The following is a 15,523-nucleotide window of genomic DNA, read 5'->3' as shown; positions in this document are numbered from 1 at the left end:
AGTTAAATATATAACCAGACTCCCAGAAGGATTATGTGTCATCTCTCTCTGTTTCCCTTTTCGTAGTATGGATCTAATTTAGTGCACCTATTTGTAATCATCTTTAGAAAAGGTTGCCAAAGTTGCTTCTTAATGGGAACAATTTTATGTTGAGCTAGGGTAGAAAAGGCATGCCAGATTTAATGTTTGCATAATATGCTTGTTGCATGGGTACTCATAATTCAGGGACTAGTGAATATGTCTTTGAAGGTGTAGCGCCTTCATAGAAACATGATGGCATTTAAAGGTCAAATGGCCCATCCAGTCAGCCCATCTGCAGTAACCATTTACTCTAACCACTTGGCTCACTCTACATTCTATTCATGCAAATTTGTAGATTACAAGAATCTGGGCCTGACTCATTGTTATACCTGGGTCTGATTCCTGGGCTAACCAGGGCTGGAGTTGTTGCAGCTTCTATTAGGACTGTGGCACCATGAAAATACTTCCTCTTCTTTTTCCCTATTTTATACCCCTTCCTCATCACAGTGACAATCTTTGGCCAGGGCTTATAGACTATGGTGGTGCCTTCTCTCTCTCTGTGCACATGCCCTCTGTCTATGTGGCATCCTCAGACCCTGATGGCCCAAGAATTGTACTTAGAAACAGAACCCAGATCTTCTGCTTTGCAGCACTTAGCACTGCAATGGTCATTAGCATGGCACAGTTATCATGATGCCAAATGACCTCGCCCATTATTATAGTGCTGTCAAATTTTCTAGAGTCCCTAATTTCTGTTAAAATTTCATCATCAGCTTGTCCATTTTGGCCTGGCAGATGTTAGTATAGCCCCACAAGGGCCAGCTCAACAACTGGACTAGCTGAGGGTCTGGCCTAGGGTGTGAAATCCCTGGCCCCTGAGCTCACTGCCAGTACTTACGGCTTCTTTTACAAAGCCACGCTAGCAGCTGCTGCGCAGCAACAGCCCCATAGCCCTTTAAATCTCTATGGGCTTTGGGCCATTAGCGCAGTGCAGCCGCTAGCACGGCTTTGTAAAAGAGGCCGTTAATCTGGTTCAAAGCTTTCTCTCCCTTATCTTTCTGTCCAACATTTCTCCCCTTCTCTTTCCAGCTCCTCTAAACATTACCTTGAATGCCAATAGCAACAGCATGCACAGTAGGCTGCTTTCAGCCAGCCCTGGGTCTTCCTTCTGTCGCACCTGTCTGCAATTTCCTATCATAGAAACATAGAGTATGACGGCAGAAAAGGGCCATCGACCCAACAAGTCTGCTCACTCGAAGAACCCTCCCTCAACAAGAACCCTCCCTCTAAGAATTTCCCAGAGCGAACCCACTCCAAGAACCCTTCCTCAACAACAAGAACCCTCTTTTTAAGCGTTTCCACGGAGCGAACCTACATGTTTATCCCATCGTCCCTTGAAGTCTGGCCTCAACTACCTGACGTTACTGGCCTCAACTACCTGACGTGGAAGACCATGCCATCGATCAACCACTCTTTCGATGAAGAAGTATTTCCTGATGTCACCATGAAATCTCCCACCCTTGAGTTTGAGCAGATGCCCTCTGGTTGCCGTGGGCCCTGTAAGGAAGAAGATATCTTCCTCTACCTCAATACGGCGCGTAAGTTATTTGAATGTCTCTATCATGTCACCCCTTTCTCTGCGTTCTTCGAGAGAATATAACTGCAGCCTGCTTAGACGTTCTTCATATGGGAAATCCTTAAGTCCTGAGACCATCTTGGTGGCTATACGCTGAACCGACTCCATTCTCTTCACATCCTTTTGATAATGTGGCCTCCAAAACTGAACACAGTACTCCAGATGAGGTCTCACCATCGACCTGTACAACGGCATTATGACTTCAGGCTTACGGCTGATAAAACTTCTCCGGATGCAACCTAGCATTTGTCTAGCCTTGGCTGAAGCTTTCTCCACCTGATTGGCAGTTTTCATATCTTCACTAATGATTACACCCAGGTTTCGTTCTGCGATGGTTCTTGTTAAGTTTTCACCATTCAGGGTGTATGTTCTGCAGGGGTTATTGCTACCAAGATGCATCACCTTACACTTTTTGGCATTAAAACTCAGTTCAAAAACATATAAAGAACCCCTGCTATGATAATCTAAATGATCTTAGATAATGAATGAGATAAGTAGAGTGCATAAGCATCATTTAAATAGTAACCAACATAAAATATAAACCACTAATTATCAATAATTATTATTATATGCATATATAAAACATCTTTATTAGATTCTCAATATTTAAAATTTCAAGCATTTAAAACACATAATATAACAAAACAAACATGGACAACATCAAATACAAATGCAAAAGTACAAAGACAATGTGAATATTAGTAACATAAATAGAATAAATAAAGCGATGGAGGTGCAAAGAATGCTCTATCCGGAACTCAAAAAAGATCCTGTAGCATGAATAATAAACAAGTACTAAGCTGCCAAGTATTAGACCACTGTTCCAGTAAAAGTAGGTCCTGCCTCATAGTGTCTGGCACGGTTGCGCTGTTGGGCTTGGATGCGCTGCCCACAATGTTGCATAGTTTAGTGTCATCCGCAAATAACGCAATTTTACCTTGAAGTCCCTGAGGTAGATCCCTTACAAAGATATTAAATAGTATCGGAGCCAAAACCGAGCCCTGTGGCACTCCACTGGTCACTTCCGACATTTCCGAGATCATCTGCAATTTGATCTTTTTTATTGGCCACCTTTTCTTCTCTCTTTTATTTAAATTCCTAATAAGGAAGTGTTATCCTTACAATGGCTTTCCTTAAAAGAGTAGCTAACCTGCTTTACAGATATCCTCCCACTCTGCCACCTGCACGATCTTAATGTATTAGTGAGGTTTCCCCTTCCAAGCTCTCTCATGCATTTGTGCAAATTAGAACTCAAATGGAATATGTTTAAATTTTAGTTTCCACTGAGGGAAACTGTTCAAGATAGTAAACTGTTAAATTCATTACTGTTTTTGCTAAATGAATCATCAATTTTGCTGTTGGTGCTTGCACTGTAAAACAGTTACTGTATGCCTCTTGATTTTTAGCTGCAGCTTCAATTAAAATGTCTTAATTAGTATTGGGAGTTTAATTAGAATCTCCTTCCAGCGATACATCATTGCAGAATGGATCATGGAAGATAGTGTTCCACCTAGTATCCTTGTCAGGGAGCACAAGAGGAATGCATGGGTTCTGTGGTAATGTCTTATTTTTCTTTATCTCCTTTGCTTCCTCTCTGTTTCATCACTGTGCCACCCCTACATACATTTAGTCAGGCTGAAAGCTAACCAATTCTGGTGCTGGAACACTGGGAGAATCTAAGGAGACAGCACATGTCCAGGACTGGATAGCTTATAGGATGGGTGCAGGGATGCAATTCTTGTGGCCTTTAGGATTGGATAGCTTGGGAATGAGTGCAGGAATGTGATATGTGGTGCCTGTTGCCTCTAGGACTGGATACTTAGGGTTGGGTGCGGTAATACAGTCTGTTGCCTTCAGGATTAGCTAGCTCCAGGGATAGGCACAGAGGTAGGAACCTTTTTATATAGTGGGGCAGTGATTGTGTGTGCTTGTGCAAGAAGTTTGCCATCTCTGAATGTCTTTGACTTTTTTGTTGCTTTTGATCCAGTATCTTTCAGAAACCTAGATGACTTTAACTAAAACATGTGACACATTTGAGTATACCTGAATTTCTTCTGAAGACAGAGCATTCCAGCAGGATGCAGCTCTGTCAGAAGCTCCTATAGGCGTTCAGCAGTTAGTACCAGTCTGGAATTGATGGCACCACCCCCATTACCTTCCCCTTGACTGAGGAGAAGCTACAGTGACAGGGCAAAGAAAGTAAAGAGAGGGATTATAAAATTCTGGAAAACACAGGTGCTTGTGATGAAGGTTCATGATGCCATAGTCCCTTTGGAGTTGGTTCCAATTGAGTAGGAGCCCCCCCAAAAAAGTAGGTAAATTAGGCATGAAGAAAACCAATTGTAATTAAATCTATCCCTTAAAAACCAGGACAGTGTCCTATTCCACCTACTATATTCTTGGCTGCCAGTCAATCTGATAAGTTGAAGGTACAAGCCCAAGTCAAGAGTGGAACCCTGTCTCCTGCAGGAAGGAGTGGCCTAGTGGTTAGAGCTACAGCCTCAGAACCCTGAGGTTGTGGGTTCAAATCCCGCACAGCTCCTTGTGACCCTGGGCAAGTCACTCAATCCTCCATTGCCCCAGGTATGTTAGATAGATTGTGAGCCCACTAGGACAGGGAGGGAAAATGCTTGAGTACCTGATTGTAAACTGCCTAGATATCTTTGATAGGCAGTATATAAATAAAAGCAAAAAAATAAAAGAAAGGAGCAGCCCTAGAGTTCAGGTTTACAGGTCCTCCCAGAGGGTCTACAGTGAGTAATGTTCCTCTGATCTTCCCAATAGCAGCCACCGGTCTGCACAGTGTTGTGAGGACTTGTGCCCTAGTCTTCTAAGGGGAAGTTGAAGGTTGCCTTGCTATTCTCAGCAAAGAGAATCACATTTCAGAGAGGAGCAACTGCTCGTACACTGTCCTTCCAAGCCCCTTTCTCTATACTGATCCTACTGTTCTCTCATATGACTCCTCTCTGCATCTGTTTCACACCACTCCTCACTCAAGGATAGGTGCTTAATGATTTGGCTCTTTCCCCGGCCCTCACCATCTCAACTAAAGGAGCCTTCCCTCTATCCTCTCTCTGTAAAGGTCAAGCATTCCAGGCAGGCTTCCAGGACCAGGTCAGCCAGAAGGTCAAGTCTGATTTTGAACTGAGAGCCAGATGCCATGAAAAGGAATCCTTTGAGGGATCCACAGTTCCTTGTCTAAATAAATGGCTTTCTGTTTCATGCACTCTTTTAAAAAACAAACAAAAAACAAACAAACCCCAAAACAAAACTATGAAGCTTGGCTTGCAGGTGCCCTAATGCATCCTCCCTTTTTTAAAGTGGCTGTTTCCCAGCTGTGAGGTCACATTATGTGAGGCCAGCAGTTCAGGAAACATCATATCTGACAGAAGCAGAGCAAGAATGATATAAGAGCGGCCAGTAAACAGAGAAAACATTTCAATAATGTAGTAAAACAGCTTCCCCAGGCTACTCCTTAGCTATGCCTTGCCAAAGATATAAAAAGACATGAAGCGACACAGAGGAAAGCAACCAAAATGGTATGGGGTCTCTTACAGATGGCTTATGAGAAGAGATTTGAAAACCTGAATATGTATACCCTGCAGGAGACAAGGGATAGGGGAGATATGATACAGACATTTTAAAGGTATTAATGAAGAAACAAATCTCTTTCAAAGAAGGTTTATCTATAGAACCAGAGAAAATTACATGAAGCTGCAAGGAGGCAAACTGAAAAGCAACATCAGGAAATAACTTTATCACTGGTGGTTGCCTGGAATGCTCTTCCATGAGAAGCGATGGAGATAAAGATGGTGCAAGAATTCAAAAAGGCAAGTGATAGTCACAGAGGATTCCTATGTGGGAAAAGTATGGAATAGCGTTCCAGCTCAAGTAAAACCATAACTGACTCACACACAAAAAAGAGAGAGCATAGGGAATGTGAGGGAGTTCCCCTGCTGGATACTCCCTGCTAATGCTGGAGCCACCTTAATATAGGAAGCTCCTTCTAAGGGGGAAGTGACACAGGAAGGAGGAGACAGAGAGACAAGGACCAGGAAGTATAAGAGGTAGGGCCAGAGCTAGGTTAAAGAGGCCCAAGGAAGAAGAAGGAAGAGGTAATTCCTGTATATGTCTTGACTACAAACTCTAGACAATCAGATCTACTGGCTCCAGGTAGAAAGGGATTTGCCTTGGCATTTCAACTCTGTACCCCTCCCCTATCTTATAGAAGTACATGCCATAGAGATATTGAGATCCATGCTGCTTCCTATTCACCACAAACTCCAAGGTTTGTCTTACCCTTTCCTCTGTTCGTATGTACTCTGTGTAGATCAGAAGTGCACGTGTTACAGGTGGGAAAAGGAGGATAGGAAACTGCATTTATTTGTTCAATAGTAATGTGTGTGAGGCCCCTGTGCCAGTACACTAGAAGTGCAGATGCAGGGGCTTATCCAGCTTTAGGGGGTGGCAAACAAGTGCACTTTTCCAAAGCTCACTCGGTCCATTTTTTTGGTCAGTTTTAAACTATGTAATTATTTTCATTCATCAAAGCAAACTTTATTTACTGTAGCAATTAAAGCTTTATCGAAAAACAAGTCACCTGGTATCAATGGTATGCCAATTGAATTAATCAAAGATTCAGAAGGTGCTATCATGGCCCTCACTCGACTGTGTCAACAGATTTGGAAGGAAAAAACATGACCAACTGATGAGAGATCACTGTTCATACCTATACCAAAGAAAGGTGACAACAAGGATTGTAACAACTACAGAATGATTGCATTAATTCCACACACCAGCAAATATTGCTAAAAATAATACAATGAAGGTTACAATCATATGCTGAGCAAGAACTAGCCAAAGAGGAACAAGAGGCATATTTATTGTCAATGTTAGATGGATATTGGAGAAGAGCAAAGAATACAAAAAGCCTCTATACAAAAAGCCTTTCTTGCTTCATTGACTACAGCAAAGCTTTTGATTGTGTGGATCACAATAAACTATTTATTTAATTCATTTTCTATCCCATTTTCCCCAAAGAGCTCAGTATGGAGAACTCTAGCACAAATGGGAATCCCCAAACATATAACTCAGTTGATAAAGAGCCTCTACGAAAATCAAGAAATTTCAGTGAGAACTGAATATGGCAACACTGATTGGTTTCCAATAAAATGCAGCATCAAGCAAGGATGCATCTTGTCACCTTACCTGTTCAACCTTTACAGCGAAACCATCTTCAGAAAAACAAATTTGGAATAAGTTAGCGTTGGTTTCAAAGTTGATGGCAGAAATGTATCATCTGCATAGCCCAGGTTGTTTATAACACTCATCACCAGTAGCAAAGAAGAAATGCTGTATCTACTGAGAAAACTCAAAGTTGAAAGTCATAACATGAGATTAGAACTGAACATAAATAAGATGACGATCATGAACACGGAAAATGATGAAGACTTTGAGCTTGAAGGTATTAGAATAGAAGTTGTAAAGGACTTCAATTTCCTGGGCTCTTTTGTAAACAAAGAAGCAACTAGCAGGAAAGAAATACTCCACAGAACAGCATTTGACAAAGTATTCAAAGGCAAGGAAATAACACTCCAAACAAAGATCAGATTTGTTTTCTCATTGGTCATTTATGAAAACTGGACACTGCAGAAACAAGACAAAGAAGGTTGACTCATTTGAGCTTTGGTGCTGGAGAATGATTTTATGAGTGCCATGGACTGCTAGAAGAACTAACAAATCGATTCTGGAAGAGATCAAAACCTGCTATGTCACTTGAAGCCCAAATGATGAAGTTGCGACTGTCCTATTTTGGTCACACTATCAGAAGAAAAAGATCATTGGAGAAGGACATCATGTTTGGGAAGATCGAAGGAACCAGGTGAAGAGGGCGACCTGTAATCAGTTGGCTGGACACCTTGAAAACAACCATGGGGATGATGCTGGAGGAACTTACCACACTTGCACAAAACTGATTTCTTTTAGGTCTGTAATTCATCAAGTCACTAGCACTCGAACATGAGTTGTTGGCACCTAACAACAACAACTTATTTCTGTGCCAGAATTCATGGACTTAGTGAGTTTTGGCACAGGAATAAGCTACAGTAAATTAATCTTGCCTTGATCAATGAAATTAATTGCAGAGTTCATAATTGACAAAAAAAAAATGGAAAAGTGCACTTCAATTATCATTGATTCCATTCCTCCCAGAACATACCTGTAAAAACACATAATCAGACATCATACTTTTAAATGTTGAGCTTTGTTTGGTATACATTAGCATAATGGGAGGAGTTTCCAAAAGTCATTTATTGGACAAATGTCTTTTTCTTCAGGTAAATGAAAATTGCCTGCCCTCCTTATGGGGAAAAGAATGTTCTGATAGTTCATTGTGTTTGTGTGGCGGTTTTACTTTGACTCAGCTACTCTCGCCTCCCGCCCCCAATGAAGCTGCCAGCCTAAGCAATCACTTAATCTACCAAGTGAGCCCCTGAATTCATTGCCTTTTCAAAAGAGGACCACCAGCAGGAAGGAGCAGATTGTCTCCGAGCAATAAAGCTCAATCTCCTATGCCATGTGTTCTTGGTGAAACAGAAAAATGCATAAAGAAAAGGTAGAATTTATAAATATTATGCCTTCTGATTTTTAGACACATCATCAAATCTCTAATTAATGACTTTGTATCAGAAGGGACCTTTTGCCAAAATCCATCTGCTGCCACCCTTCCTCCTCTTTTTTCTGACATTTTCTTATTTTGTCTTCTACACTAAACTTTTACAGGCAGTGGTATTTAATGCAAGTTAAAGCACAGATTTTGCACCAGTTTCCAATTACATACATTAACTAGGAGGATGACAAACTCTGGTGGGTCATTGCTCAGCCTCCTTGGGCCTATTTAATCTAAGGTTTTAGGGACTGCAAATTTCACTTATTAGGACTGTGCAACACATTTGAAGAGTCTCACTTTTGCACCTTTTGAGCTCCATCCCTCACTCATTAGAGCCCAAGTTTCTGATACTGCTTTCCACGGTTGTCCCAAGGGTATCTGACATGCTAGGTCAGTGGTCTTCATCGCAAGGCCTGTGAGCCAATGGTGGCCCACTGAGACCTTTTGGGGGGCTCCACTGCAGTCTGGAGGTCCACCCCCCTCTCCTGTGAGATTTGTTGCTGCAGCTGCTCTTTCTCTCTGTGGGCCGCCAGCAGCGTGAGTGAGGTAAACCCGGAAGTTTTCCCTCTGCTATTGCTTCCTGTCCCTGCATAGGTGGGAAGCAGTAGCAGCTGGTGAAGGCAGAGTGTTTACTTCACTCGCACTGCTGTATCGGATACCATGAAGGAGAGGAATACAGGGGAGGTTGTGGGGAAATCACAGAAGTGGTGATTATTATGCTGGACTGCTGGGATGGAGAGGGGGAAAAAAAGAAAGAGATGCCAGATATTCAGGGGAGGGAAGGGAAAGGGAAGGGGAAGGGGAAGACAGAGATGCCAGACCATGGTAGGGAGGAAGATGAGGGAAGAGGAGAGACCATATCACAAGAAGTGAGAAAGGGAAGGATATGGAATACTGGAGGGGGAGGGAAGGAGAGAGAGATGTCAGACCAGAGAAGGGAAGGAGGAGAAAGAACATAAGAACTGCCATCTCTGGATCAGACCTTCGGTCCATCAAGTCCGGCGATCCGCACACGTGTACACCTGGCATAATTTTAGTCACCCATATCCCTCTATTCCTCTTGTAAGGCGATGTGCATCTAGTTTGCTTTTAAATCCTAGAACGGTGGATTCCGCAATAACCTCCTCTGGGAGAGCATTCCAGGTGTCCACCACTCGTTGCGTGAAGCAGAACTTCCTGATATTTGTCCTGGATTTGTTCCCCCTTAGCTTCAGTCCATGTCCTCTTGTCCATGTCACATTGGACATTGTAAATAATTTTTTTCCTGCTCTATTTTGTCGATTCCTTTCAGTATTTTGAAAATCTCGATCATATCCCCTCCCAGTCTCTTAAGTTGTTCCTCATATTCCAAGTTCTCCATACCTTTTATTAGCTTCATTGCTTGTCTCTGCACCCTTTCCAGCAGTTTTATATCCTTCTTTAGGTTGGGAGACCAATGATGGACACAGTATTCCAAGTGAGGTCTGACCATTGCTCTATAAAGCGGCATTATAACTTTCTCCAATCTACTCGTGATTCCTTTCTTTATCATGCCTAACATTCTATTTGCTTTCTTTGTCGCTGCCGTGCATTGTGCCGACGGTTTCAGATTTAGACTAGGGTAGGGAGGAAGAAGGAAGGGAAGGAGAGGAGGGAGATATCAGATCACAAGAAAGGGGAAAGGAAAGGAGATTGGGAGGGAGGGAAGGAGAGAGAAATGCCAGACCAGGGAAGGAGGAGAGAGAGGTAGGGGAGAGGGGGGAAGAGAAGGACAGATGGATTCCAGACCATATAGGAGGATAAGGGAAGAAATGAGGGGAGACTGATGCCAGACTATGGGAAGGAGAGGAGAAAGCTGTCAGATCACCAGAGAGGGGTAGAGAGAATAGATGCTGCTCAAGGATGGAGAGGAAGGGAAGATAGAGGGAGGAGATGATGCACAGGAATGAGAGGGATGAGGAAGGGAACAGAGATAGAAAAGTGCTATTTAAAGAAAAGACAGGAATATGGGAAAAGAAAGAGGAAGGAGTTGGTACACGTGAATGGAGGGGAAGGGCAGATAGAGGGAGGAGATGGTGTATGTGGGGAAGACATGGAAAAGTAGATAGATTTGAGAAAGAAGCAGAACAATTGAAGAGTTGCATATTAAAAGTTGATGCCAAAGATGGATGTAGGGCAGAAAGTAAAGGAAAGAAATACAGCAAATTCATAAGAAGGCCCTGGAAACACAGTTAAGAGCACAGACAGAAGGAAGTGCAACCAGAGACTGGGGAAAGACAATTAGAAAAATAAAATCGCCAGACAACAAAGGTAGGAAAAATTATTTTATTTTCAATTTAGTGATTGAAATGTGTCATTTTTCAGAATTTACATCTGCTGTCTATATTTTGCACTGTTCAGGAAGAAATGCATTTGTTTCTATTTCTCTGGTGTTGTACTGAATGCATGCAGAGTCTGGCATCTTAGGGTTTCATTTGTATATATTAGGATTTTTAGTTTGTAGTCCTGTATTTGTATAGGGTGTTGTGTTGTTCTACATGTGTGATCAAGGCCAAGTGTTCTGGTAGGAATGAATGTCAAGAAGCATCATTAGTGTCATGACCCAAAGTAGGAACATATTTGTTGGCTCTCCTTCACCCCTTTGGACCCAATATGGCCCTTGCTTATAAATTAGCAAAGACCACTGCCCTAGGTGAACCAAGGGTATCTGACATCCTAGGTGAAATTCAGTAAGGCACATCACCTATCCTGAGGTAGCTCAAGGCTCTCCTCTTACCTTACTCACATCCAGCATCTCCTCTAGTTCCCCCCCAACTATAATTCAGTATCTCCATTTCTCTACCTTCTACTCTTGTGGTATACAGTATCTCTCAACTTCCTTACTCACTTTACCTCCCCTTCTCCCAACCCAAGGGGTTCAATGGCTTCCCTTTCCTTCCTTAACCCCTCAGGGCTGTATCTACACAGCAATCAGTATGCCTATGGAAGACATTGCAGCTAGTGCAGGCCTTGAGCATCCATGCATACACATGACCTGCTGGGTCTCATTCCTTGTGAAACAGGAAGTTCAGAAGAGTTGGAACCCAGTGGGCCTGGAGCATGTGCAGATGCTCAAGGCCTTGTGTTGGCCATAATGTCTTCTATAGACACGCTGACTGTTATATAAGTGCTGCTCCTCCTTCCCAGCAATGCAGTCCTATCTTACCTGGCCTTACTGCTTTGTATGCAAGCCCATAAGAAGGAAAGTTAAGTGGCCCAACCAGTAGGAAGAATTCTGAGCACACCTTCTTGTGTACATTACCTCCTCCTGCTCTGCAACTAGAAAATAAATGTACTTTGAAAACTATTGTGTGCAGATATTTTTAGTTCCTAAGGGGAGGGCAGTTCCAACTTGGAGAATTTACCCAGACAACTCCTTCATTATATGAACAAATTATTTTTAAAACTGTCTTATATGGCCTCCATTCTGTATATACCCTTTAGAGGCATTACACAAAGCAAATATTTTATGATGAAATTAATTATATATTTGTTGATTTTCAAAGCAATATACAATACTTTATTGTTCTAGATTTATACCCTGGACACACCGGTCCCAATATTCAACCCATGGGCCATGACGATTCTGGATATTCAATGCCAGGACTCTATCTGACCCCTGAATTGAATATCTAGGGCAAAGTTCTGCAGCTTGCATTTAGCCAGCCAAGCTGATTTTCATTGGATAGCTAAGGCAAAACAGCTAAAGACAGACCTGCATTTTAGGCAGGTCTATCTTGCTGTGTGTCTTAACTGGCCAGCCAATGTAAATTGGTGGTGACCGGCTATCTCCTGCTGAATACTTGCGGATAGCTGACCAAACAGGACTTGGTAGCTGACTGGGAGCTGTTCCCAGCTGGCTAAGTCCTGCTGAATTTTGGTGGTCCATCTAAGAAATCTTACTCTGTGGCATTCCATTTCATTCTTTGGGGTGGTCCACCCTTTGCATCTTTGAGGTTGCCAGCTGGCTCTAGACTTGCTTATTAGCCTTGCTATTTTTAGTCTCTACATGCAGTGGGGATAAGCTCAGGACCTAATCAATCTGTCATGGAATATCTAGAGCCCAATGTAGCAACATGATCCAGTTAGCTTAGCTTAGCAGGGTTTTAAAAAAGTTTGGAAAATTTCCTAAAACAAAGTCCATAAGCCATTATTGAGATGGGGAAATCCACTGCATATTCCTAGGATAAGCAGCATAAAATCTGTTTTACTCTTTGGGATATTGCCAGGTACTTGTGACCTGGGTTGGCCACTGTTGGAAACAGGATACTGGGCTTGATGGACCTTCAGTCTGTCCCAGTATGGCAACTCTTATTTCTTATGTCTGATTTTGCTCCATGGCATCTCTAGATTTGTAGTTTGCTTTTCTGAGAGAAACAGGAACTACAAGTCCATAGGTTCAGCAGGCCTAAAACCTGATCTGGGTCAGTCTGTCTTTGATAACCTGGAGTCATCCTGTAAACTTGCTTCAGGAGGTCTGGGCACAATATTTTAGAGAAAAGAGAATAACTGTTTCCTCCCCCCATCAGGAGTTGGTTGGGTATGATCTTTGCTGATCATGTCATAAGAGTTAGGATTTGCTCAATGCATGCAGGGATTTGTAGTTTAAAGCTCAGAGGAAAATTAGAACCACAAGTCCATGCATATAGTAGGGTGGAGCTAGGATTGAGATGTCCTATTCTTTATGCTATAATTTCTCTTGGCACAGAGCCCGGCTAGGGGCATTTTTCTCTCTCCTTCTTTTAAAAGCTTTTTTTCTTTTTTTCTTACTTCTTCCTCATTAGACATGTCAGATGCAGCGATTATGGAGCTGAACCTGCCCACAGGCATCCCTATTGTTTATGAGCTTGATGACAACCTGAAGCCCCTAAAGCCCATGCAGTTCCTGGGGGATGAAGAGACCGTACGCAAGGCAATGGAGGCTGTGGCTGCTCAGGGGAAGGTCAAGAAGTGAAGGCAACATGACTGCCCCTGCCCCCACACTGGTGCATCCTTGCCCATGAGACATCAGCACCCATTGTACATGATTATCTTTGATGTTCTCCTATGCCAACATGCCCCAGAGATGACAAGTTGCTTAGCTCAAGAATTGAGACTTGTTTGGCCAATCCTGGTTTTGAATTTACAGTCTAAAGAGTGTGGGATTTATAGCCCCTGATTCTACCCATTGAAATCTATACTTCAGTCCCCATAATGCCTAATAACTCCTTCTTGGAACTGAGTAACTTGGCAGTTCTGGTGTTTATTCCCTGGAATCCCCCTGGTTCCTTCTTTTGTAGCACTGCCATCCAACTCAAGCTATAAGCTATTTGACAATAAGCAAAGCAGCCTCATTCATGGTTCATTGGTATTTTGTATATCTTCTGTTCCAATGCATTGCGGAATTTGTTGTGTTGCAAATACGCAGTTGCTTTTCCCCTAATGCAGTGGGACAGGACGTGGTTATTAAATTCTGCTTAGCTCATGGCTATTCTGGGTTGGTTGACAGCTTCTATCCTTTTCGTCCTCCTCTGTAATTTCTATTATTTTCCTTCTATTTTCTTTCCTTTCTAATTTCTATTATTTTCCTGTCAAAAGCTCATAACATAGAATGAATAGGATAAATACCCCATTCATTCAGTTAGTGTCCATGGGTCACTGAACTTATGCTGTTCATCTTAGAGTCCAATGTAGAGCATGAGAAGTGGCATTGCACCTCCAAAGGACCAATGATGAGTCAATAGAGCTAAGATAGATATTCTGCATGATTCCTACCAACCACTTGGCAACGCATCATTGGCTGGTGATTGATATCTTGCTAACATTCACGTTTCCATGCAGGCAGTATTTTCCTGACATGATATCATTTCCAGTTTTTACTGCATAGAAATAAAGGTCATTGGACTAACTTTATACCTTTGTGACTAGCTTTCGAGAAACTGCTACATCGAAGTGTACCTCCTCATTTTGTTTCATTCTACAGGAACAGACATATGTAAGGACAGAGATTTCATCCTAAATGGGTCAGATGCTGTTCACAGCTGTAAGTGGGAAAGTAGGCACACAGAGTAACTGGAAGACCTTACTTCACACACACTCAGTGGAAGGAAACTCAAATCAATTCCAATTTAGCTTTGGACTATTCTGGCACTCTTGTTTCTGACAACAGGCACTAAAAATATCGATTTATGTAGCTGCAGCCAGAAATATTGGGCATTCCTGGTAGATTGCTACTTTTTAATGGGGTCAGTGGTTTGTTTGTTTTTTTAAATTATCGTGCCTACCCCAAGACTGCCAGATCAGAAATCCCCAACAGACACCCCTCCATCCCCTTCTTCAAAGAGATCCATCCTCATCTTGAAAGAAGCTGGGAAGGGGTAAAACGCGGACCTCACGGACCTGACGGACCTCGCGGATCTAAACCCGTACGGCCTTAAAAATCTGAGGTCCGTGTCGGTCCGTGTCCCTGCCGCTTGTACTTTCTGTCGCTGACAGACCTCGAAGAGATTTTAGCGCTGACGGATCCGTCTCAGCATAGGGAGGGAAAAGTGTTAGGATCCGTCAGCGCTAAAAATCTCTTCGAGGTCTGTCAGAGCCAGAGACTAGTGCTGGAGCAGCAGAGCAGAAGCCAAGAGAGCGGGGACATAGGTTTTGGACGTGCGTTATGGAAAAGAAGTCTCCAAACTCCAGCACTAGTCTCTGGCTCTGACAGACCTCGAAGAGATTTTTAGCGCTGACGGATCCTAACACTTTTCCCTCCCTATGCTGAGAAGGATCCGTCAGCGCTCAAATCTCAATCAATATCTGTCAGCGACAGAAAGTACAAGCGGCAGGGACACGGACCGACACGGACCTCAGATTTTTAAGGCCGTACGGGTTTAGATCCGCGAGGTCCGTCAGGTCCGTGAGGTCCGCGTTTTACCCCTTCCCAAAGAAGCTCTCCATTCTCCTAACCTCCCATCCCAACCTACAACCTACCAGGCTTATCCTAGATAGCTCCAGTTGCTATTGCCCTGTAGGCATACTGCACCAAAATTGCACTGATCAATGCCTAATGGTAGTTCCACTTTGGAAGAATCTGTTCTGGGGGGTTGGAGTGTCACTTCTAGAAAGTATGTGTGGGGCGGGGATGGCTGCTCCATGGGGATGAGGGGGGGAGGGGGGAGGTTTGCTCAGGGAAATCTTTGCTGGTAGGGGATCAG

General features: G+C 43.0%; 1 protein-coding gene across 1 annotated transcript in view; it reads left to right on the top strand.

The window, feature by feature from the left end:
• Positions 1 to 14,234, top strand: part of PGAM2 (phosphoglycerate mutase 2) — a 33,068-nt gene extending 18,834 nt beyond the window's left edge. Inside the window, exon 3 of the mRNA XM_033950377.1 lies at positions 13,127 to 14,234. Coding sequence (XP_033806268.1) covers positions 13,127 to 13,296 — 170 coding nt within the window. The 3' untranslated portion in view covers positions 13,297 to 14,234. The remainder of the gene's footprint in view (positions 1 to 13,126) is intronic.
• Positions 14,235 to 15,523: the final 1,289 nt, after the last annotated feature.

This window comes from Geotrypetes seraphini, chromosome 6, assembly GCF_902459505.1.
Source record: "Geotrypetes seraphini chromosome 6, aGeoSer1.1, whole genome shotgun sequence".
Classification (NCBI taxonomy): domain Eukaryota; kingdom Metazoa; phylum Chordata; class Amphibia; order Gymnophiona; family Dermophiidae; genus Geotrypetes; species Geotrypetes seraphini.
Note: the sequence above shows the minus strand (reverse complement) of the source record. Positions and strands in the feature narration are given on the sequence as shown.